The sequence below is a fragment of the Columba livia genome, chromosome 6, assembly GCF_036013475.1.
Source record: "Columba livia isolate bColLiv1 breed racing homer chromosome 6, bColLiv1.pat.W.v2, whole genome shotgun sequence".
Classification (NCBI taxonomy): domain Eukaryota; kingdom Metazoa; phylum Chordata; class Aves; order Columbiformes; family Columbidae; genus Columba; species Columba livia.
In genome coordinates, this window is record NC_088607.1 from 21,917,532 (window position 1) to 21,938,223 (window position 20,692).

Below are 20,692 nucleotides of genomic sequence, written 5' to 3' on the forward strand. Positions count from 1 at the left end.
AGTTGGGTGAACTAAAGAGGAAATGGATTTCCAAGTGGAGAGGCCACTTGACATTTTTACAGCTTGCTTCTATTCATTCCAAGTGACCTGTGAAGTTTTTGAAACAAAACAACAGGTCTGATAGATTAGTGACCTCTGGCACAAAGTCCCAGGACACAGCAGGTCCCCACAGACCACCTGGTTTATGCAAGTTATTTGGGTAGGCTGGCAGTCACCAGTTTTTAGACCAACACCTGACCTCACGCATAGTGCCAGCTATAAAGAGCCTCTCCTACTTGTTACTGCATTTACCCTGCAACTTATTTATTTGGATATATAGCTCAGTGGGAAAACCAGGCCAGGGATAACTTTGGTGCACAAAGATCTGTGCCCAAGTCCGCCCTTCTCTGCAAGGTAACCACTCCTGGGGTGGAGGGAGGTCTCAGGTCCTGCATTCACCTGTTGTGTTTATTTGTGAGACTTTATCAGGGAGATGACAGCTTTCACTAAAGACCTGCAAATGCTTCTCCTTAAAAATTCCCTGTGTTCCTTCAGGAGAAAAGTTCAAAACCTTAAATAAATGAAATGGTGCTTTCATGAGCAGCCCTGTGTAACAGCAAAAGTGTGTGTGGCACACAGCTCACTAAGGTATCCGAGCAGAAAATGAAAACAATGGAAACAAATTTACCACACCTTGGCAAAAACTGTTTAATTTAGGAGATCTGTCTTTGCACATGTGATTTGCAGGCTACCTCATATTGCAAAGGAGTATTCTGCTCGAAACTAACTAGGAGACAGGAGGCCCTTTGCAAGGATGGAACTTGCCCCCCAGGGATGACAGGTATGTAGTAATTCAGGTTTTATTGCCTATAATAAGCTTGAATAAACAACTGTTCAATAGCTCCACAGACCAGAGCCCTTAAGACCCCAGAGCTTCAACTAAAGCCAAAGGAACCCCTGAATCCTATCAGAAAGGTCATGTTTAACCCATTCTTCATGTCCAGTCGTTGCTGTCCCTAGGCAAAACCCCAGAGTGCTGCTTCTGCTCAAGTGAGGTAGCAGTGGGGCAGGTATTACCATACTCTCTGGTATGTCTGAAATCTCTAATGGTTGCAGTGAGAGTGGTGAAAATTTTGGCGTTTGCTCTTGCTTGGACCACACAAGGACCTTGATGAGATGACAGGAGGAGATGATGATGCAGGGCTCTGTACCTGCAGTAAATTGAACTTGATGATGCAAAAGGTCCTGCCACCCTGATTAGTTCTGCTCGAACAGCCCTCCCCCTCCCCCAAGGAAGGGGGGAAGATCCAGGCTATACCCCTGGTTTTGAGCTGCCACTCTTGTTGGGTTTATATTCTCTATCTTAAGCCACATTTAGAGATGTAACTTTAAAGTCCCTGCCATAAAGTCTGCAAGAAACAGGTCTTTCTGAGTAGAGATGGGATCCAAAACAGAACAAAGATAATATATGGTGCCTCTTCCCAGCTGAGGTGATTAGGGAGTGCTGTCCCTGTTTCTTATTTGGGGAAATTGTAGTTGAATCTCTTTTTGATTCCTCTATGTGATGTCTGATCCACCACCAATGCTTCTACCTACCCCTATGACCATACTGCTGTGTCTAGGTGATGAAGGGCACTTCCATGTGGAAGGGCAAGTTTCCTTCTCCTCCTAGCCCTGCCATCAGGCTTGCACTATATAGCCTGGGGGAAACAAGTTCATGGTCAAATTACATCCCGGGGGAAAAAAAGAACAGTTTCTACCATAGTGTAAAATGACATCTCCTCAAACACTCTCCATATGCTGTGGTAATGCTGGAGTGCTCTAGAGCCGCACTGCTCTAGAGCTCTCTGTGCCATCAGATAAAAAAGCAGTTTCCAGACCATACCCAGGCAGAGCCATGTGCCTCAGTAGCCTTTGCTAACACAGTGTCCAGCAGTTACCTGCTAGGGCAGCTCAGAGAGACTCCAGCTCACACTGAGCTCTGAGTAGCTGCCCCAGCAGTGAGTGCCTGAGCAGATGCCCACAAACACGGCGGCTCTGGTGTGACTCTGCAGAGCTGTCTGCACTGCAGCAGTCCAAGGAGGCAGGAGTTGAGCATACAGATGGGAAGTCAGGACCCCAGGAGGCATAACCACCCCAACACAATGTTTTACGACGTCTTTCCATCCTGCTGCTGCACAGCATGCTATGCTTAGACTCTGGCAAACCCTCTCTGTAGCCACCTCCATGCCCAGCAAACTAACACAGAGATATTAATGGAGACAGGAGCTGCAGATCTCATTTACAGCTGGCACAAGCCAAGCTGGAGGGTAAACAAGGATGCTAAGGGCATTCTGCTCCCTGGGGCTTGTGATCTGAAAGCCTGTAGCACTGACTGAGGAGTAAAACATGCCAGACGCATTGTGCCCGAAAAAGATAGTCTGAGACCACATCATTTGTTTCAACAATGGACTTACAAAGTTACAAGTGATGTGCTCCAGGACTATAGCTGTCTTCCCTACCTGAGTCACCTCATCTGCACAGAACAGGAGGGATCAAATGAAACCTCTCAAACGTGGGATAGTCCCTGTTGGATGGGGATGTACCAGCCTAGAAAGTGATCTGATACCCATTGACAGCGCAGTGACAGGCTGAGGACAGAGCCGATCCGCCGCGCCTTAGTGCAAAAGCCGAGCGATGCCGGCGGGACATGTGCGCACCGCCGCCCAGATGCCAGTCCCGTTGTCACCCTCCCGCTCCCGGCCTGGGCAGCTCGCTCTCCTTCACGCACGGACCGCTCGGAGTCACCGCGCTCCCGCCTCTCCAGCTGTTCTCTCCCACACTTAAAAATGCAAAATAAGCCGGTTTTCAGAGGAAAACAAATCGGTTCCTAAAGCGCGATCATTCCCCACACCGGAGCAGGAGCTGACCCGCAGGAGACTTAAGCGAAGCGGGGCTCGTCGCAGCCTTACCTGCGTGGGGGCAGAGGCAGCCGGAGAGCAGGGAGCGCAGCATGGATGGGGCCGGGGCCGGGGCCGGGGCCGGTGCCGGGGCTGGGGCGGCAGCGGAGCGGAGCGGCCAGCCCGTCCGGCGGGGCCGGGAGCGGGGCGGACTGGGCTGGGTTTGCTCTAAGTATCGTCTGTACCGCCGCTGAGGGGAAGGAAGGGGTGGCGGAGGAGCGGGTTTGGGGAGGTGTGCCGTCACCCGCCGGTTGGGTGTCCGGGGGGGCGGCGGACTCACCTCTCCTCCAGGGTGCTCCCAGAGTGAAGCTCCGGTGCCAGCTGAACATCCCGGCAGCAGCCGCCCTCAGGGCCGGGCGGGGGCTGGGGACGGGGGTGCCATCGCCGCCGTCCCTCCCCGGGCTGCTGCGCGTCCCCCGGCGGGCGAGCGGGGCTAGGGCATGGCGGGGGCAGCGGCAGCGCTGCCGGCGGGGAGGTTGCGGAGCTGCGAGCGGGCGCCCGGCCAGCAGTGACTTATAAAGGGAGCAGCCCAGAGGAATGCATCTCCTTTGGCTGATAAGCCGAGATGACTGGAGGGGTTTGAACTACCTTTGTAACCCCTAGAGGAGAGAGGGGGGAGAAATGAAAAAAAGGGACGGGAAAGAAGAAAAAGAAAAATATTTCAGCACTTGCACAATGTCAATAAACAACCCCCCTCTCAAGCGGCAGGAAAGGGAAGGCTGGAATGTTTTGGGTGGGGAGGAGAGAGAGTAGAGTTGTTTTGGTGGTGTTTTTTTTTTTCTATTTTCAGTTTTTTTTCTTTCTCTATTTAAATTGCGTGTTATGTGTTTGTAATGTAAAACTCTGCCTGGGTTGTAGCTTGGGCTGCAGGCTATGGGTAAGAGGGGTGAGTGGGAAGTGGCAGGACTGTCCTGAATGCAAGCTCCCATGGTCAGGTTTGTGGTGCCACCTCAATGGAGTGAAATCCCACTACGCAGGCCAGGTACAAAGAGTGCTGCTTTGGAAAACACATGGAAAACTCCTAGGCTAGGTTTAAGCAATACAAGCTCCCTACAACCAACAGCCCCGTAACTTATGTAGGGTCTCTGCTTGCTAAGAGAACACCAGTCCCTGCATTACTCTCCCATCTAGACTTTTGCTGACTCCAGCACTGTCAGGAGAAAATGTGCTGCTCCACCAGTTAAACTGGCTTAATTCAGTGAACTTCAGCTGTCCACAGGATCGGCGGCCCCAAGTTGATCACAGCGGACCAGTGGGTCCTACAGCTCTGCTACAAATGCTATGAGAAAGCCAGGCAGGAGAGGACCTGTCAGGGGAGATCCAGTCTAGCTGTCCCCTTGCTCTGGTCCCCCAGGTGCCAGTCCTTCTGTGCCTCTGCAATAGACACCATGGGTCAGAGATCAACTGAAGTGAGTTGACTTTTTGCTATAGCAGCCACTACAGTTTGCTGGTTGGCACCAACTGTAATTTATAGAGAGGGTATTTAATTGTCCCCTTTCCCCCACCACATTGCTCTTGTATTTAGTTACTAGTTTATTGCTCCCAAACTCATGTCATCCAACAGAAGGCATCCTGCCTCCTGGGCTGGGAGATTCATTATAGTGCTCCCCTCCTTGCCTCCCACTGCAGTGGGATAGAGTGTTTGTGGGCTGCACCCAACTACCTCGAGGCACATCAGGCATTCGTCATGCACCCACCACCTGCTTTTATGGGAAACCACCTGTTTTTATGGGAAAGCCAAAGAGGGTTGTGTGCAGGGCTGGTGAGAAGGCAGGGCTATGAATTTTGTCAGGGAAAGAGGTGCCTGTTTCTTTACCCTGAGACAGTCCCAGGCTGGGGAGATGCACACTGCTGTGTGCTTGGCATGCAATGTGCTGCTGTGCTTTACACGTGCTACCAGCCCGGGCTCACCATCTCAGCTCGCACCTTCAGTGGGCAAACTTAAATTATTAGAGCAGTGGAAGGTTAATTTACACATGCCTTAGCATGAATTTGGTAGCAGTGTTAGCAGCCAGAGGAATTTTTGGGAAAAAGTATTACCCTGTCACCTCTAACTCTGCTGTCCATATACCATTGCACACTCCTTTCTTCCTGCCATAGAGCTCCATTGCTTTGTACACTGCTGAACACATTCCTATACTATCCAGAAGCTTATCTTTTTTTTAATAACTAGTTTAGAGAAGGGAAAAATAGCTACTGTGCTGATGTCTGTATATTGCTGCAACTCAAAGTGCTCTGAAATGTCTCTGCTTTGCAGTGAGTAAAACGTTTGTTGCTGTCAGAAAATTTCTAAGGAGAGTCTAAAGCTGTCTGGTTTTAAGCTCAGTTTTAAGCCCTTGTGTTCACCAAATGCTTGGGGCCACCAGAAATGACTGTGTTACCAAAATATAATAAATAAAAGCAGCCAGTGACAGGAAGCTTTTTGAACAAGAATAAAATGTCCCCTGGAATGTGCACAAGCCAAGTGCTCCAGCCCTGGGCTAGGGCAAAATGTAGGAGGAAAATGGCTGGCAATGAGTGCAAGATTTTAATGCTCTAGGTGCTCTTACAAGACAGTGTGTTTGTGTGTATGTAATGAATAATTAATGCTGGAAGCGCCCTGTGTTGACACAGTATGTGACAGTGTTGAGAGTCTAGAGTGCCCCACAAAGCTGTTGTTAGGTGTTGAATGTGGTTATTTTTGTCTATGCTTGAAAAGTAGTAGCATAACTGTGTTTGGTTTTTTTTTTTTTTTTCAACTCAGCTTCATTTGCTATATTACCATCAAAATGTTTTACACCTGAATAGCCTAGCATTGGACCAGAAAAAGCTACAGCATACTTAGGACTTCTATTCCAGTGTAAATGCATCTACCTGAAGGGAGATTTTACCATTTTGTTGTTGCATTATTAACAGCAGTGAAACCTTCCAAGGGTGGACAGCATAAAAAACAGCCCACAAGCAAGAAATGAAAGTGGTGCCTGGTTTGGTGTCCAAACTTGAAGAAAGGGAAGCTGATTATTAATTTGCTTTTGTCTAAACCTTGTGAACACTCTTGACATGGGAAAGGTCATATCCCCTCTGTACAGAAAGACCTTGAGCCTAGTTGCTACTGTAATCCAGTGAGAAAGAAAGGATGCTCCTGTCTTGCAGCTCCATCCCTTGTCTGGGAGCAAGAGTGTTGCCAGGTTTCACTATTTAATTAGGAGTTTGAGACAGACTGGCTCCTTTTCCTTGAAGTCCCGCCTGTTAGTGAGGGCAGCATGGGGCACCGGGGTCAAGCTGCATGTTGTTATGCTGGGGACAGAGCTCAGGGATGGGGAGAGGAAACAAACCTGTCTCAGCCATGGGGACAGCCTGGTGAGGACCTAGGCTATCTTACCAGGTGGCTTATGAGGACACTGTGGTTCATGGCACACACTACATCTGCCTTTTCCCTGTGGCTGCCAGTCCTTGTGCCAGGGCACCTTCCCATCCATCGTGAGCGTGAGATGGGTTCTCTGAATTGCAACCGGGCAGGAAATTCCCTCTCAAGCTGCAGAGGATGTAATGGGAAGGGGAAAAATCTCTTAGTCAGCATCGGCTTAATTTCTGATGGATGCATCAGTTTCCTCAGACATAAGAAAACTCTCCACCCAAAGAAGTCCCTGAGTGTGGAAAGCTGTTGTGTCTCTGGATCCCCTGGGCATACAGCTGCATCCTATCTTTCTTGTCCCCTTTGTGAGACTTGGGGTTGGTGGGAAGCAACTTCAGAGCAGAGCACAGTTCCCTACAACAGAGAAGCCAGGCACAAGCTTGTAGGGATCTGCTCAGCCTTTGCACCAAGGAGGGCAGATGAGAGTGTGCGGTAAGGTCTGTTTATAGTGCAATTCCCCAGTTAGGCAACTGCAGAGAAAGAGAGGTGCATTTAGTGGTGACTCCTGAAACTATATGGGACATTTTGCTGTTCCTCCATATCCCAGTTACTGCTGTGCACTACAGGGGTTGAAATCACCCCCAAATCTCCCACAAAAGTGAATCCTACAGTATCGATTGACATGCTGTGCAGTTGCAAAGGAGAATGCCTGTCAAAAGTGATCTTTGCTTCAAAAAAACTCATGAAGAGTCAGTTTTTGCAGTAGTAGGATAGAGCCCTGAGCGTGTGCAGCTCTGCATGGGTGAGCTCTCCTGGCTGGGACAGGTGTTTCTCTGTTATTTGGCTTTAGGCAAGTCCCCTGTGCAAATAACTTCACCTCCTTCTGCTGCAGCTTGTCTGGCAGAACAGGATTTTTGTCAGTAGTTTGAGGACCTGTCTCCTGTAAGGTGTGCAGCCCCCAAATCACAGGATTTCTCATGAGTGTAAAAGGCCTGTCCACCTGGCATGAAGTACTTGTGGTGAAGTAAAACACATTCCAATAGCATTGTCACTGTGGTTTTCACACTGAAGCATACAATGAAATAACTGTCAGCCTTTCGTCATATGTATATATTAGACCTCATTTTCCATCCCGTTCCCTGACCCCTTGAGTCAGGATCTGGACAGATTGCTCAACTACCTCCTGGTTTGGTTTGTACACCTGCGGCATGCCACAAAAGGACCCTATGCAATGCAATCACTGCCTCAACTCAAGTAAGTTTTCTTTCATTCTGATACAAGTGATATTTTGGGATGTAGCTGGCAGAGGAACATTGGATCTGTGTGACAGCCTGGGGAAACAGAGGGATATAACACTGTGCTGCAGTAGGGGGTCCCCATCAGCAGAGAAAGGACAGAGAAGGGATGATTGATGCAGCACCCATCAGGGTTGGTTTGGACCTGTCCTTGATGGGTGACTGCAGGGGTTGCTCTTTGTCTCAGGTTTTAGCTACCTTTGCTGAATTAGCCATGCCAGCAGTGTCGTATTGATCTCATTTAAGCGAGGACTGACTGGCGGCGCCTCCCACCTGAGGGTGTGCAGGGCTGCCCTGGGGGGTGCCCCAGTGCCATGGGGAAAAAAAAAAAGTGCAGGGGTTCAAAGAGGAAGTGCACGATATTTGCATTCCTGTAAACGGAAGCTTCCCGAAGACTCCCGTTTCCTGTGAAATAGTTCTCCTGCTAACTTGGCAGTGGCCTGCACGTGTGCAGCCTGCTCAGGTGAAGGTTTGGGGTCACAAAAGAGGAAGTTGTTTTACAGCAATGCCCTTATGGTGCAAAAAATAGCTTGCTGGGGTAGCAAGCAGTCCTCAAGTCTGTTAGCATTAATGTGTTAACCCCTGCGAATCTTGTGTCTTGCTCCAGACACTGTCTTTGTCTAGATACATTGTAGTTTTTGCTCTTTCCTTGGAGAATCTGATAAATGCAATAAATACTCACAATGGGCAAACCCTGTCTGTACAAGCAAAGTTCCTCTGCATCTTCTCTGCATCTCATGCAGATGGTGCTGCCCCAAACAATTCCCAAACTAGAGAGTAGGGGAGAAAGCTGCTGCCCAGCGCAGCACCTACTGCCCCAGTTCTGCTTGCTGGTGTGTCCACCAACATTTCCAGTGCAGAGAAGGCTTAAATGTCAGGTGTGTTTTGAATTCTGGAGCAGTTACATGGTATTCATTCCTCCCTGCTGTGAAAGGAGCCCTGGTGGAAGCCAAGCACTGTGCCCCGGAGAGCCAGGGCCAGCGGCTTGCCGGGCACATCACTTCCTTGCATGCACCGTGGAAACACCTTTGCACTCACTGACTTGGGCTGAAGGGACCTTCGACTTTAAAAGCTGTTGCTACTCATGCTAAAGCTCAGGTCTCTACTCTCTAACTCTCCAGAGCCAGCACACTCCCCCTCATTTTCCTGTGTCTTACCTGCCCTGAAGGTCCACACTTTTCCCAGCCAAGGGACAAGCTGACAGACCTGTCAACACCATCCCAACACAGGCTGAGCTGCACTGCACTGCACTGGCTGCTTTCTGGGCTACTGCACAATCCAAATCCTCTGTTTTTGTCCCGTGATGCTGCAGGCTAGCCTGTGGCACACAGGCGCAGAGGGGTCCCCATGAGCTCTTCCCTCTCCTGGCACCCTTGTGCCCCTCTCTGCCAGCGGTTTTGGGTCAGGTGCCTGAGTCAGCAGGTGTCGGGGCTCAGCCAGGAGGGAAGGGTGCTTGGTTTGTGCCTGGATGGGCAGCAGAGCGGTGCTGGACACCTGGGGCCACACACTGGCGGGCAGTTGGGCACTAGTGGAGGAGCAGAGGGGAGTGACGCTGGGGAGCTGGTGAGGGGCAGGAAAAGCAGCAGAGATGCTTGAGAAGCAGCAGCAGCCCCTCAGGAAGGAAGGAGGGGATGAAGGAAGGAAGCAAGCTGAGCCAGGTCAGGGAGAGAGGTGCCTTGTTTTTCTGCTGGGACCTCGATGTTCTGGGGTTGCCAAGGGGCTGATTCAGTGCCCCCCCAAAAAGGCAGCCAGGGGCATTCTGCTCCTGGGGTCTGCCACGGACCACTGTCCCCTTTCTAGGGGTGGGGGACAGAGCCCTTTTTTGCTGTGCTGTCTTTATTTCTATGTTTCTTTATCTTTGTGACGGAGGTCAGCATCTCCTCCAGATCAGCAGCCCTCAAATCAGTCTGTCTGTGAGAGAGTCTTGATAGGTGCTACAGAGTTACTGTGAGGAGCACTGTGGCAGCCTCCTGTCCCAGTTCACCTACTGGCATCCCCCTGCTTCGTGCCAAGCCATGAGCAGCACCCCCAACCGAAGCCCTGCTGTCACAGGAGATGTCTTGAGGCCAGCCTTGTCCTTCCTCTCATCGACTCATAGGTAATGCAATAGCAGATGGATGGAGAGTTGTAGGGTAATCACAGCCCCAGGAGCAGAAGACATGCAAGGGTGTCTGCCTTGAGGAGCTGTGCCTGCGCCCGCCTGGCTCTTGTTCTCCCTGGTGGCTCTGAGCCTATGCCCAGCAGTGAGCCCAGGTTCGGCCATCCATCTGGCCCATGACATGCCTCAGAGCTTGGCCAGGCTTTCTCCACAGTCCCATAGGTCATTTTGGAAAGGCCACTCCAGAGGGGCGAGTGGCACCATGTCCAACCTCGCATCTGTGTGTGTGGACACTGGCCTGAAAACGCAGCGCTGGGGCAGGGTAAGGCGAGGGCCAGGCAGCACGGCGCAGCAGGGCTGGTGCACGACAGCAGGAGCCCTGCCTTCCACACAGCCCTGGCTCAGCGCTCGAGAACTGCTGCACACTTTCATGCTCTGCTTTGTTGAGAGGAGACTGGTAAAACTAGACAGTAATCCAGGGGACTGACAGAAAAGATCAGAGGGCATGAGGGAAGGGTCAGGGTGTTTCCTTCTGTGAAACTGAGGGAAAAGGTGATGAGGAGGAACCCAGAAAAGTAGTTTTGTTGACCTGGGCCTGCCTTTCCACCCTCCCAGGTGTTTGCAGCTGCACAAAGCTCCAGCCAGGCGTGAGCTTGGCTTGTTCCTCTATCCCTGTCATGACTTTGTCCAGTGCAGAACCAGAGGTACCTGCCACCCTTGCTCAGTCTGCTGTCAGGATGCACCTGGGCTGGTCAAGGTCTGCCAGGCACACATAACACTGTGTCCTGTGCCAGAACTGGGGAGAGAGAACATCCAGAGCATCCCTCAGCTTCTTTGTTTCTTTGTTTTTTGTCCCTGGAGAATCCCAGCAGCTGTGATAGTGCTGCTTAAACCTTGCAACGAACAGGCTAAGGGTTTGGCAATCTCCGCCTCATTTGCCTTGTTGCAAATGCTGTAATTGTTTTAGTTTGGAAATGTTTGCTCTCCATTTAAAGCAATCTGTTTCAGTGCAGGAGTGCAAGAGAAGAGTTAGATGTGACTTCCTAAATACATCACCAGAGTTTAAAGCAGTACAAATAGCAATTAAAGAGATCCTGGGCAATTTGCATTGCTTTCCTCTGAATATATGTGCACACATCAGTAGAAATAAATATTTTTCTTGCATAGCAATTTAATTAGAACTGATTAAAGTAAACATGTCCTGAAGGTTTGAATACGGTAACAGCACTGCATTATATATTTTGATTAAATAATGGATTCTTTGCTTGAACAGGGTAACTATCCACCCGAAACACAGAGGTGAAACTTTAGTTAATAATAAAACTCTCACCAAGTTCAATAGAGCTATATTTCACCTTAATTGTACTCATAATTACGCTTTCACAGTTTGATTACAGAATTGACTGTTTCCTGCTTGGAGGGGGTAGACATTGTTGTACACCTCCTACAAAAAAAAGCTGGGAAACGAGGACTATTGATATGCAGTACACGAGCCTGGGCTCAGGAGCGAGGTGATTTGACCCATCCAGTGCAATGATGGAGCTCCCTTATCCCTGGATGTCACACGAGCACTGAGAGTTGCCACATGGGGTCTCATTAAAGAAGATACAGTAAGATTAGCCTGGGGCGGTGGCTGCCAGTTCCTGTGGATCTGGCTCCTCCAGTACTCAGGAGAAGTAACTGAGGAAAGCAGGCTGACTGGGAGCAGGTTTAAATACGCTGCACGAGACCTGACCTGCACTGGAAAACATACGGGGGTTTCTCAGGTTGAAAAATGTTTAAAACAGCTGTCCTTGATGAGCAGATAGTGTTCAGTAGCCAAGGACCTGTCTGGATAACCTCCGGACATACTTCATAAATAGCATCTGTTTCTCAAACCTGCTATTTAAAAAATCTCTTGCTGAAGCCAAACCAATGCCCTTTCATTTGTGTACAACTCAGATATCCAGTTCTTGGGTGTGTATTTCCTCTGGACATCCCAGAGGATATCTCTGGCCCCACTGTTTGTGAAATGAAGTTGGTAACGTGACTGAGGACGGTACGCCACAGTCTGTGTACATGCCTGTGTGCAAACAGCAGGTGTGTGCCGCTGCTTGGTCCCACATCTGGCATCTCCTTCACACAGCAGAAAGGGCACAGGAGCTCAGATTTGACACCAGCACTCAGGTGCACTTCCTCCTCAGCATGTTGGTTCGGTGCTTTGTGATCTTCATCTCCCTACCACAAAAAAAGGAAATAAAACCATTCTCTTTTGTAAAGCTCCCTGGGCAGTAGAGCTGTGGGTCTGTATTAAACCAGATGTTTCTATGAGGAATAAGTGACCATGACTGTACAAAGTAACAGAGGCAAGTTCATCATAGACATCTTTTTCCCTCCAAACTAACCGCAAATCAGGGCTCTTCTAGATCCAGATGGGAAATGCCAGTGAGATGTTCATGTCCTCTCTGTTCAGGTCTGATCTAAACCCACTAGACTAAAATACATACTACCAAGGACTTTCAGGGGTTGGGACCAGGACCTTTGTGGCTTTTACCTTAGCAGTGCTACTTGTGTTTTGATCTATAAAACTCCGCTTCTCTCTGTATATTTGTTTGGTGTGGGATGAATGTAGATAGTCTGCTGTTTTACTGCAGACTTCCTTGCATTTACTAATTTAAGACTGCCATTCAGACTAAAATTTCCAGGTTGCCTCATGATGAATTTGTAGTCTCTATGGAGTGTTTGAGAGATATTTCCGTATCCTGAAATAACTGGGGGCTTGTGATACATCACTTCATGACTCTGTGGTGTTCCATGACTAACAGGATGGAGGACAAATGTCACTGAACTGTTGTACAACAGAACAGCCACTGTGCCACTATCCTTCATTGAAAACCAATACAACTGAACTGATGAGTTAAGACACGCAGGTTTTCATGCCAGGTAAAAATAATGGGCATTCGCATTTTTAGTGGATTTGTGTAAGCAGAACTTTATTTGGTGCCTTCCACAGAGTTCCTGGCAGTACTCTTAAAAAAAAAAAAAAAAGATTGAGAGCAAATACTGACCTTCAGATAACCCAGCTTTGAATCTGGGTGATTTGCGGTCTGACAGGACAATTTGCTTGCTCCTGAGTTAGTTTTTATGTGAAAGAACAGGCAAATACACAATAAAATATTGTCCCAAGTTTGCAAACTGAATCAGTCAAGTTCCAGTCTGTCAAAATTAGCAGTAGGTGGGGGCCAGTCTTAGTCTTGCCCTGATAACCCTTGTTCTTGCAGGCTGAGAATGCAGCAGGAGACAAAGGAAGGGCTGCAGAGCAGATTTCAGGTAAGCTGGGCTGGAGCTAAGATTCTGATTTTTCAGCAAAGACTGCATGTCTAACTGTTTCAGGGATATTTAAAGTCATGTTTTCAAAGCACACCACTACAGAAAGCACTCTGGGAAGAGCTGGTTGCTCATTATAGTGCCCAGAAATGCAGGCTAAGCTGCTCTGAAGATCTAGCTCTGTTTGTGGTGGCTGAACTGTTTTAAAAGCCAAACCCTTTTTTTCATATAAACACCAAACTGACTGATGTCAAGTCAGGTTTGAAAGATAAGATAAGAGTGCTTCAGTGAGAAATAAATGGAGGACAGCTTATGGAAACTGAGTTATGGTAAACAGATAGCATCAAAAAGAAGGTGGTTTTATGTGGTGCTGTGCATAGCAGAGGTGGATAGAGAGTGTTAATATATTTTTCAGAGCTGTGGGAGAAGATGATGAGAGGGAGGCCATGGGTGTCCCATCCCTGTCATTGCAGTGGCCAGGAACCCCATACCATGAGTCTGAGCAAGGGGATCTGGAAGCTGGTGGGATGCAGCAGTGTGGGCTCAGCATTTCAGAGGCAAGATCTGAGGGCGATGAGAGGAATGGAGGGAATGTGATAAGACCGGGGGAGGATTCGTTGAAGGAAAGGGAAGGAATGAGCAGAGGAGAGGAGGGGGTGTGGGATGGCCAGAAGTACCCCTTTCAACCGTCTCCCACTTTCCCCAAACTGGAGGCAGGTTTGAGTTGCTCAGCTGAAACACAGGGGAACTGCTGTACTGAGGGGTGTCCCTGTTCCTCTTATGGATGAAGCAGATACCCTGACTACTGTCCCTGCAGACATTCCTGATGGCTGGCACAAGGGACAGCGAGCTGTCAGAAGCCACTCCCCTCCTGGCCACCAGCAGCCTCAGAAATGGCAAGACTTTGTTGTTATTGTCCTTATGTTTGTAGATGACTTGGCCCAGGCAAAGATGAAAGCCTGTCGCAATCCATAAGTTGCTGTGGATGTTCCTGTGAAGACAGTACAAGTCTGCAGGATCACAACTTAGAGACTGTTTTTTCGACAGAAAGCTCTTGCTTTTTGAAAAAGTGGACCAATGTAATTCCGCAGCACAGAAAATAGCTTGGGAGTTGCATCTGTTCACGCTGCCGGTCACAGGAAGCTACTGAGCTGCCCTGTGCGGCCGGTGCTGCTGGGTGCTGCGGGCAGAGAAGCTGTGGCCGTGCATCGGCACTCCCCATCAGAGCTGCTGTCATACTCCTGGCTCCAGCACTAACCCAAATGTCTGCTCACTCTTATCAACAAGCCCTGCAGGTAGCGTTACGTGTTTGTCCACTCAAAATAGAAATATTCCTTAACTCTGAATCTCCCTGGCCTCTCTCTTTGTATGCTAGTTTCTCCTGGTGTCCAATAGATTGATATATTTATATTTAACTTTTCTGGCTATATAAATTCATGCCTACAATACTCATAACTGCAAGAATTCAGGAAAAAAAAATAGACAATTAGACAAAATTCATCATGATGGAAATGTATAATACAAGTGAGTCTGTAACTCACTTACTAACCTCACACATGTGAGCTAATGATCTGGCAGTTTTGAGGTATGAACATAACCCAAGCCCTGTATCTGAACACCTGGACCTTTACAGAGACTTAACACAAATGTGGATTGGGTAGCTCACAAACACTTTGAGAAAGCTCTAGGAGAAACAGAGGAGGTCTTTAAAGCCACGGGTGGAGGAAGACAGTGGGATATAAGACAGACAAAGCCAGACAGGCTACACAGCTCTAGTTAGCTCTAGTTAGGGGATTCTTTGGCATAGATCTTTTGGGGTCATTGATCAGTTTTAACTCTCAGTCTCTTACAAGCCATCATACATTTAGTTGAAAGCTCTAGAAGGATGGTGCTCTGCAGATTTCCTGGCCTCTCAGAGTTGACCAGACTTCACTGCTGGCACATAAAATACTATGTGGAAAGAATCGTGGTGAGGAAAAGATTTCACAATGTCAGCAGTACCCAAAGGGAGGACGAGGTGGAGCTCTCGATGAGTAATGTGAGGTTTGGTACCAGCAGGTCTAAATATTTCAGATAAAAGTTGTGATTTCATCCTGGTATTTTGGTGGAGATCAGTCCTACTTATGTGTGCTGTGGCCAACCTGCTTTCCCCTCACACTGAAAGCAAAAAAAAGGATTAGTATTCCCTCCCTTGCTATGTTGGTGCTGGCCTCCTGCAAGGGACGCTGTTACATCCCTGCTCCTACTTCGTCCCATCAGTCAGCCAGCAGATGGACCTCCTGATCTTTGCAGTGTTGCTTCCCAGGTGGTTCTCCCCACACTGAGTGGGCATATCTTGGGCAATCTCTGCCTCTTCAAAACCCTTCTCCCTTTCCCCACACCAGGTACTGCTTTCCCACCATCCCACACACTAGCCATGCTCTCTGCTACGGAACACACCAACAGGGGATTAAGTCAAAGTAAGTTGGGTGCAAATGTCCCACCTGTCTGAGAGGCAGGCAGCTGAATTCTGTCTGTGCTGCAGAAAGGGCTGTGCAGCTGGATCTCAGTGGGATATTTTGATCTCATGGTCAGCTGAAGTGCAGGTGAAAAAGATGTGTGACTGATGATCTGCCATTTTGAGTTGGAGGAGAAAATGACGAGGAGCCTGCATTAAATGGTATTTAACCATACTTGGCAGACTCTGACTCCTCCACCGAGTATCTGTTGCTACAGGGCATGAAAATATACCTGTTGGGTTGGATGGGCAAGGTGCAGAGATAGTACCAGGAGGCAGGATTTACACTGAGACCGCGCAGAAACCAGTGTGCTGTTCTTTGGTGAAATATCACTTAAAAGCAAATAGTGATGTCCATGTCTTCTAAGCAGGAAAATGCAGGTGTGATTGCTGATGACTGTCAAAGAGGTCTGGGAAGAAATATCCCTGGATATGGAAGTGGCAATGCATTTCTACTGGTGTTTCACTAGTAGATCTCAATGTGTTTTGCAGTGGAAATCTCTATGGTTACTTCCACTTTGTTGTGGGGAATACAGAGTTCAGGTACTGGAGTTGCAGGGAAGGGAGGAGAGACAGACATTGTAGGAAATCTGCATAATCTGTTATCCTCTTTAGGGACACATGATAATTAAAACAAGCATACAGAGAGCCTTTGACTGGCATGAGGTCTCAATAAACTAAAGCCAAGCTACCTGCAATTCATTGTCTTGATTTTGTGACAGTCATTTGAGTGTAAGAGCAAATGCTGTATGGTAATGGGGATTTTTTTTCCTGTTTACCTCTTTCCAGTAGCTGAAAACTAGAGTTTCCAATAAAAAAAATTGCAAGGTACCAGCATAGCTGGCAATGGCAATAACTCCTTGTGCTCTCTTTGTGCTGCTAGGAACCTCTGCCTTAGTGTTGCGGGCATATTCAATGTTCATATTAATGTTCTCATGGGTTTCAGGGGAAATGAAGTGTCACTTAATCTTCTTTCCCCACAAATCTTTGGTTTTCCCACCACTACCCTAACAAAACCCTCCAGCACTGAACACAATAGATCGTTAAACCTAAATTGATGCCTTCAATATTACTGGAATACAATAAAGAAAATTTCAACACAGCATTAAAAATATGTCACCTTCACTGTGGCATTGTACGGGAACTGACTTGACTTCTTATTTTGTTTGCCCATGGAAGGGAGCTGTCATTTTCATTGCTAAAATATTTGTCCATTGCATGGAAATAATTGCAAATGGAACAAAACAAAATGTTTTTATTAAATACAGGGCTGGTCTTGTTTTTTCCAGTAAATATTTGATGTTTTCAATTATCTTCCCTCTCTCCTGGGGATAATATAATGGACAGTTATAGATCACCTTCCATCTCAGAAGATCCCAGATTATGTAGGAATCACTTCCTTTGTCACTGAAATGTTGGTACCCATGGGGCAACCACCATCAGAAAATTTGTCCCCATGGGGAAGCATAATGAAGGTGAGTCACCTTCTGTAGAGCCGGGTTTTTTTTCAGGATACAGCTTCCAGTTCATATTTCTTGCCAAACTCAAGGGTTAGCTCTAAGGTGTCAAATCTGGCTACCCCGTGGCTGAGGAATGAAAACCAGCAACTGTCTGAATTCCAGGGGTGGTGCTGGGAATAGCTACAATGAAATGAAGTCCCACCAACTTTGATCTTGGATCTCCTGTACAGGATTAAAGGGGTAACTGAGTTTGGGCCTGAGGCACAAGTACTTGGGGAAGCAGAAGGGTGGGGTTGCTAAGTTTTCATGGGAGTTTACTGAATATATGATGTTAAAGTGAACATAACTTTCTTTTATCATCATGATCCATTTCTTTTTTAGTTGTGAGTGCTTCAAGGCCCCTGCAGCATCACAGCAAGGACATGGCAGACTTGTGGTATTCCCTGCATGATGCTGCTTTGTTTCGGTTGAAGAGGTGACACTTCCCTGGATCAAGCCTGTAAATAAGAATGGAGCAAGAAAATATTAGTTTGCACAGATCCAAACACTATTCTTGTTCTCCTTCCTTTCTCCCAAGCTTGATATGATCAGTTCACATACCTGTCACTTCCCTAGGATATGAACAGCTGCAAGAAACCCCTCTGGCTGCTGTCAGTCTGGCTCGAGACAGCTTTGCAGGAGTGGCTCCAAGAGAAGAGAGTGCTGTCCATACAGATACAGCATTTGATCTCCACCATTGTCAGAGTGAGGAATCATATTTCCCCCACCCCCGGCCTCTGGGTAAGAAACGGCAAACATATTATAAAGGTACTGTAATAAGCCTGCTGGAGATGTGTTTGCAGCCTCTTTCTCCTCCCCAAACTGGAATGTGCCTAAGCTCCTTCTGGTCTGCTTATTTCTTTTTTTCTGGCAGCCCTTGGGGAAGGCACCTAATGCCTTTTTGCAAACATTATTTATGGACTCAGAATGCCAGGAACGTGTCTTTACAAATAGTCTGTACAATATGTACTGAGCCCTCCTGTCTGGCACCTAGTTATGTCAGTCCACAATGCTCAAATTTCTTTGGCTTTTTGCTGTAAGCGAGATCTACTGATCCTGGGTTGTTTCCACATGAGCAGAGTACTGTAATGACCGACGAGCTGCACTCATATGACGTGCACAGTAGCATCGCACTTGCTCACAGTTCCTGGTGACTCCTGCTTGCATCCTAGGGCAAATGTTTAGTGCTTCAGGAAAAAAGAAAGGTCAGTATTGGATGCTACAGGTTTGCCCCACAGCGGGTGAGATCGCTTGATCTATAGTATCCCACCTCTTACCCAGCACCACTCCCTTCAGTGAGGTTTGTATTAATTAGATGCACCTGTAGGTCCAAGTGGGTGCTCTGCTTGTGTACCCAGCACCAAGGTTAAAGAGCAGGTTCAGACAAGACGGGCATTTGTAGATGCACTTTTTATCAAAACCACCTAAAAACCTTCATTTGGATAAAACCCACTGGCTTTGTTAACATTTCTACTTTTTTAAGCTCAAGAACACAGCATAAAATCTTCTGAAAGAAGCTTGGTGGGTTTTGCCTCTTACCTAAAAGAAAGAGGGAAAGGCTGCACTTTCACATCTTTATATTATTTCCCATTCCTTGTGAATCTGGAATGCTTTATAAATTACGTAGATTTTGGTCTCAGTGTAACAACGTTAAAGGAAATGCCTCACTCCCAGTCAAGAGTTTGAGACAAAATGGAGAAGAGTGTATCCAACTACAAGCGTAGGGCAGGAACTGATCTGAGTTGGAATTTGGTCTGCGTGCAAATATTAACATCTCTATTATTCAGTGAATACATCACCCTTAATGACTGTAGTTGCATGAAAAGTCCAGATTTACTTTTAAATCCAACGGCAACATCTCCACCAGCACAGGACTTGTAGCTTATCCAGTGACTCCTGGATGTTTTGCTGGCCATCTCAGCCCCTCTCCAAGGCCTCACCTACAGCTACTCCTGAACCACTGCACCCCTAGTTTATCTTCAAGACAAGGCTCTGTCTTCTAGACCACTTTTTTCTGAATGCTGGCAGAAAGAATGGGACTTGCTGACTTCAGACAAGATGCCAAAGCATGCAGAAGGGATGCATACTGTAAATAACCTCTTAAAATTCATTTTGAAAAGAGATGAGGGGAGGAAAAACTAAATACTCAGAGATGCTGACTTGCCATCTATAGTCATCCTCCCTCACTGGTGATTAATCATCTTCCCCTTCATGCCCAGAAGACCAGCTACACACATTCCTCGTTCTCTTCATTGCTGGAAAGAAATTTGATTTTTGGCATGCCTTTTGTAGGATTCAGAATACCTTGTGCTGTGGTGAGTGTGAGGGAAGGGAGTTTCACGTCTCAGCAGATATGCTAAAAGCATGTATTACCGGCTGAGATCTCCACCCCACCCAGATTGCAGGGAGCCATTTGTGGCTGCCAGATCCCACAGCGCTGGCACAGACTGGACTTATCAGGCTGGAGACTCTGGGGTTCTGTGTATTGCTGCCTGTTGCTGGAGATCAATATGCTCTTGCAGGGCAGAAGTCCCTTCTGAGTCATCAAAAACTGAGTAGGGAGGAATCAGAAGGAATGGGATTTCAAATGAGATATAGTAACTTGCCTTTACTGTCTGTAGGCTAAGTGAATTTTGGGTCCTATGTTACAAAATAAACCAGGTACGATGTGGATTCCCCTGAAGACAGTCTTAGCCTGTTAAAGAAGCCCCAGGAGAGGGTTCTTAATGGCACTGACAGGTCCCTCTCCACCATGCTTCTGGTGGGGTTCAAGAAGCCTTTGAGAAAGTGATGTTAATAGGAATCTGGGCCTCCTTACTGCTGGGGTTAAACCATGGTCTTGCTAATGATGCAGCATTTCCTGGTGTTTGTAATGACAATGGAATGGATAAAGAACATTTACCTGGTGAAAAGCTGGTAGCTAGCCCAGTTCTGAAGGAGTTACAAAAAGACTGATCTCCCACAAACCAGTTGTCATGCAATGTGGCTGAATCATAGTGATCAAAAGCCACAAAAGGAGGAGCCGATTTACTACCTGTGGACAGAGTTTCATGAACATCACGGTGCTTTGACCACACTCTCCCACCTTGTCAGTGTTGGAGTTTGCCTGTACATTTGTCCCCACTCTGTGCTCTCAACCTGTACTAAGATCTCAACATGTGTGTTTGGTACATTGAACTCACAGATGTTTGTGTTCCCCTGTTGCCCGCCAGCAAAATTTCACAAGAGTTTTCCTTCATCATGACTTAGAGGTCATTGTCTCATGTGACACTCAAAAATGTAATCATTCCTGGTTGGCTGTGACCACGAGAAGGAGGGAGTTGACATGTTCAAACATAGGCGAGGACTCTCTCTGAGCCCACACCTCTATGGGTTGCTGTGCAGCACGCACAAAGCTGCACCCTGAGAGCAGCTTTTGCAGATCTCTCAGAAACAGTCTGTGAGCTCCCAGCATCCAGTGGGTCGCAGGCTGCTGTCAGTCATGCAGTGGCCCCCACACTTCACTAGGTGATTAGCAAGAGCGCTGTGCAGGTAGCAAACTGCAGCATGGCAGGATTGCGGTGCTCTCTCTGCCTCATCCATAACATTTTCATTTCTTGCAGCCACAAGCAAAGAGGTGATTTAGGGACCAGGAGCTTTGTCCAATGGGGCTGGATGCATGCTGAGGTTTGGAGCCACCTTGCCCACGTGGGATGCCTGGAAATGAAGCCATAAGCTCTGATCCTGGTACATATTCATGCCAGCT

General features: G+C 47.7%; 1 protein-coding gene and 1 long non-coding RNA gene across 5 annotated transcripts in view; one reads left to right on the plus strand and one right to left on the minus strand.

Annotated features, from left to right (window-relative positions):
• Nucleotides 1-3,459, minus strand: part of LOC102098332 (uncharacterized) — a 31,651-nt gene extending 28,192 nt beyond the window's left edge. The window contains exon 1 of one of the 4 annotated variants that reach the window (XM_065068484.1): nt 3,199-3,459. In XM_065068484.1, the coding sequence (XP_064924556.1) occupies nt 3,199-3,247 (49 nt within the window). In that variant the 5' untranslated portion in view covers nt 3,248-3,459. Of the gene's footprint in view, nt 1-2,930; nt 3,118-3,198 lie in introns of those variants that run through there. The other 3 variants (XM_065068483.1, XM_005500047.3, XM_005500048.3) reach the window with 3 other exon arrangements.
• Nucleotides 725-17,423, plus strand: LOC135579833 (uncharacterized). Its single transcript, XR_010473635.1, has 3 exons — nt 725-820; nt 12,906-12,954; nt 17,290-17,423. It is a non-coding gene; the product is annotated as an uncharacterized LOC135579833 (long non-coding RNA).
• Nucleotides 17,424-20,692: the final 3,269 nt, after the last annotated feature.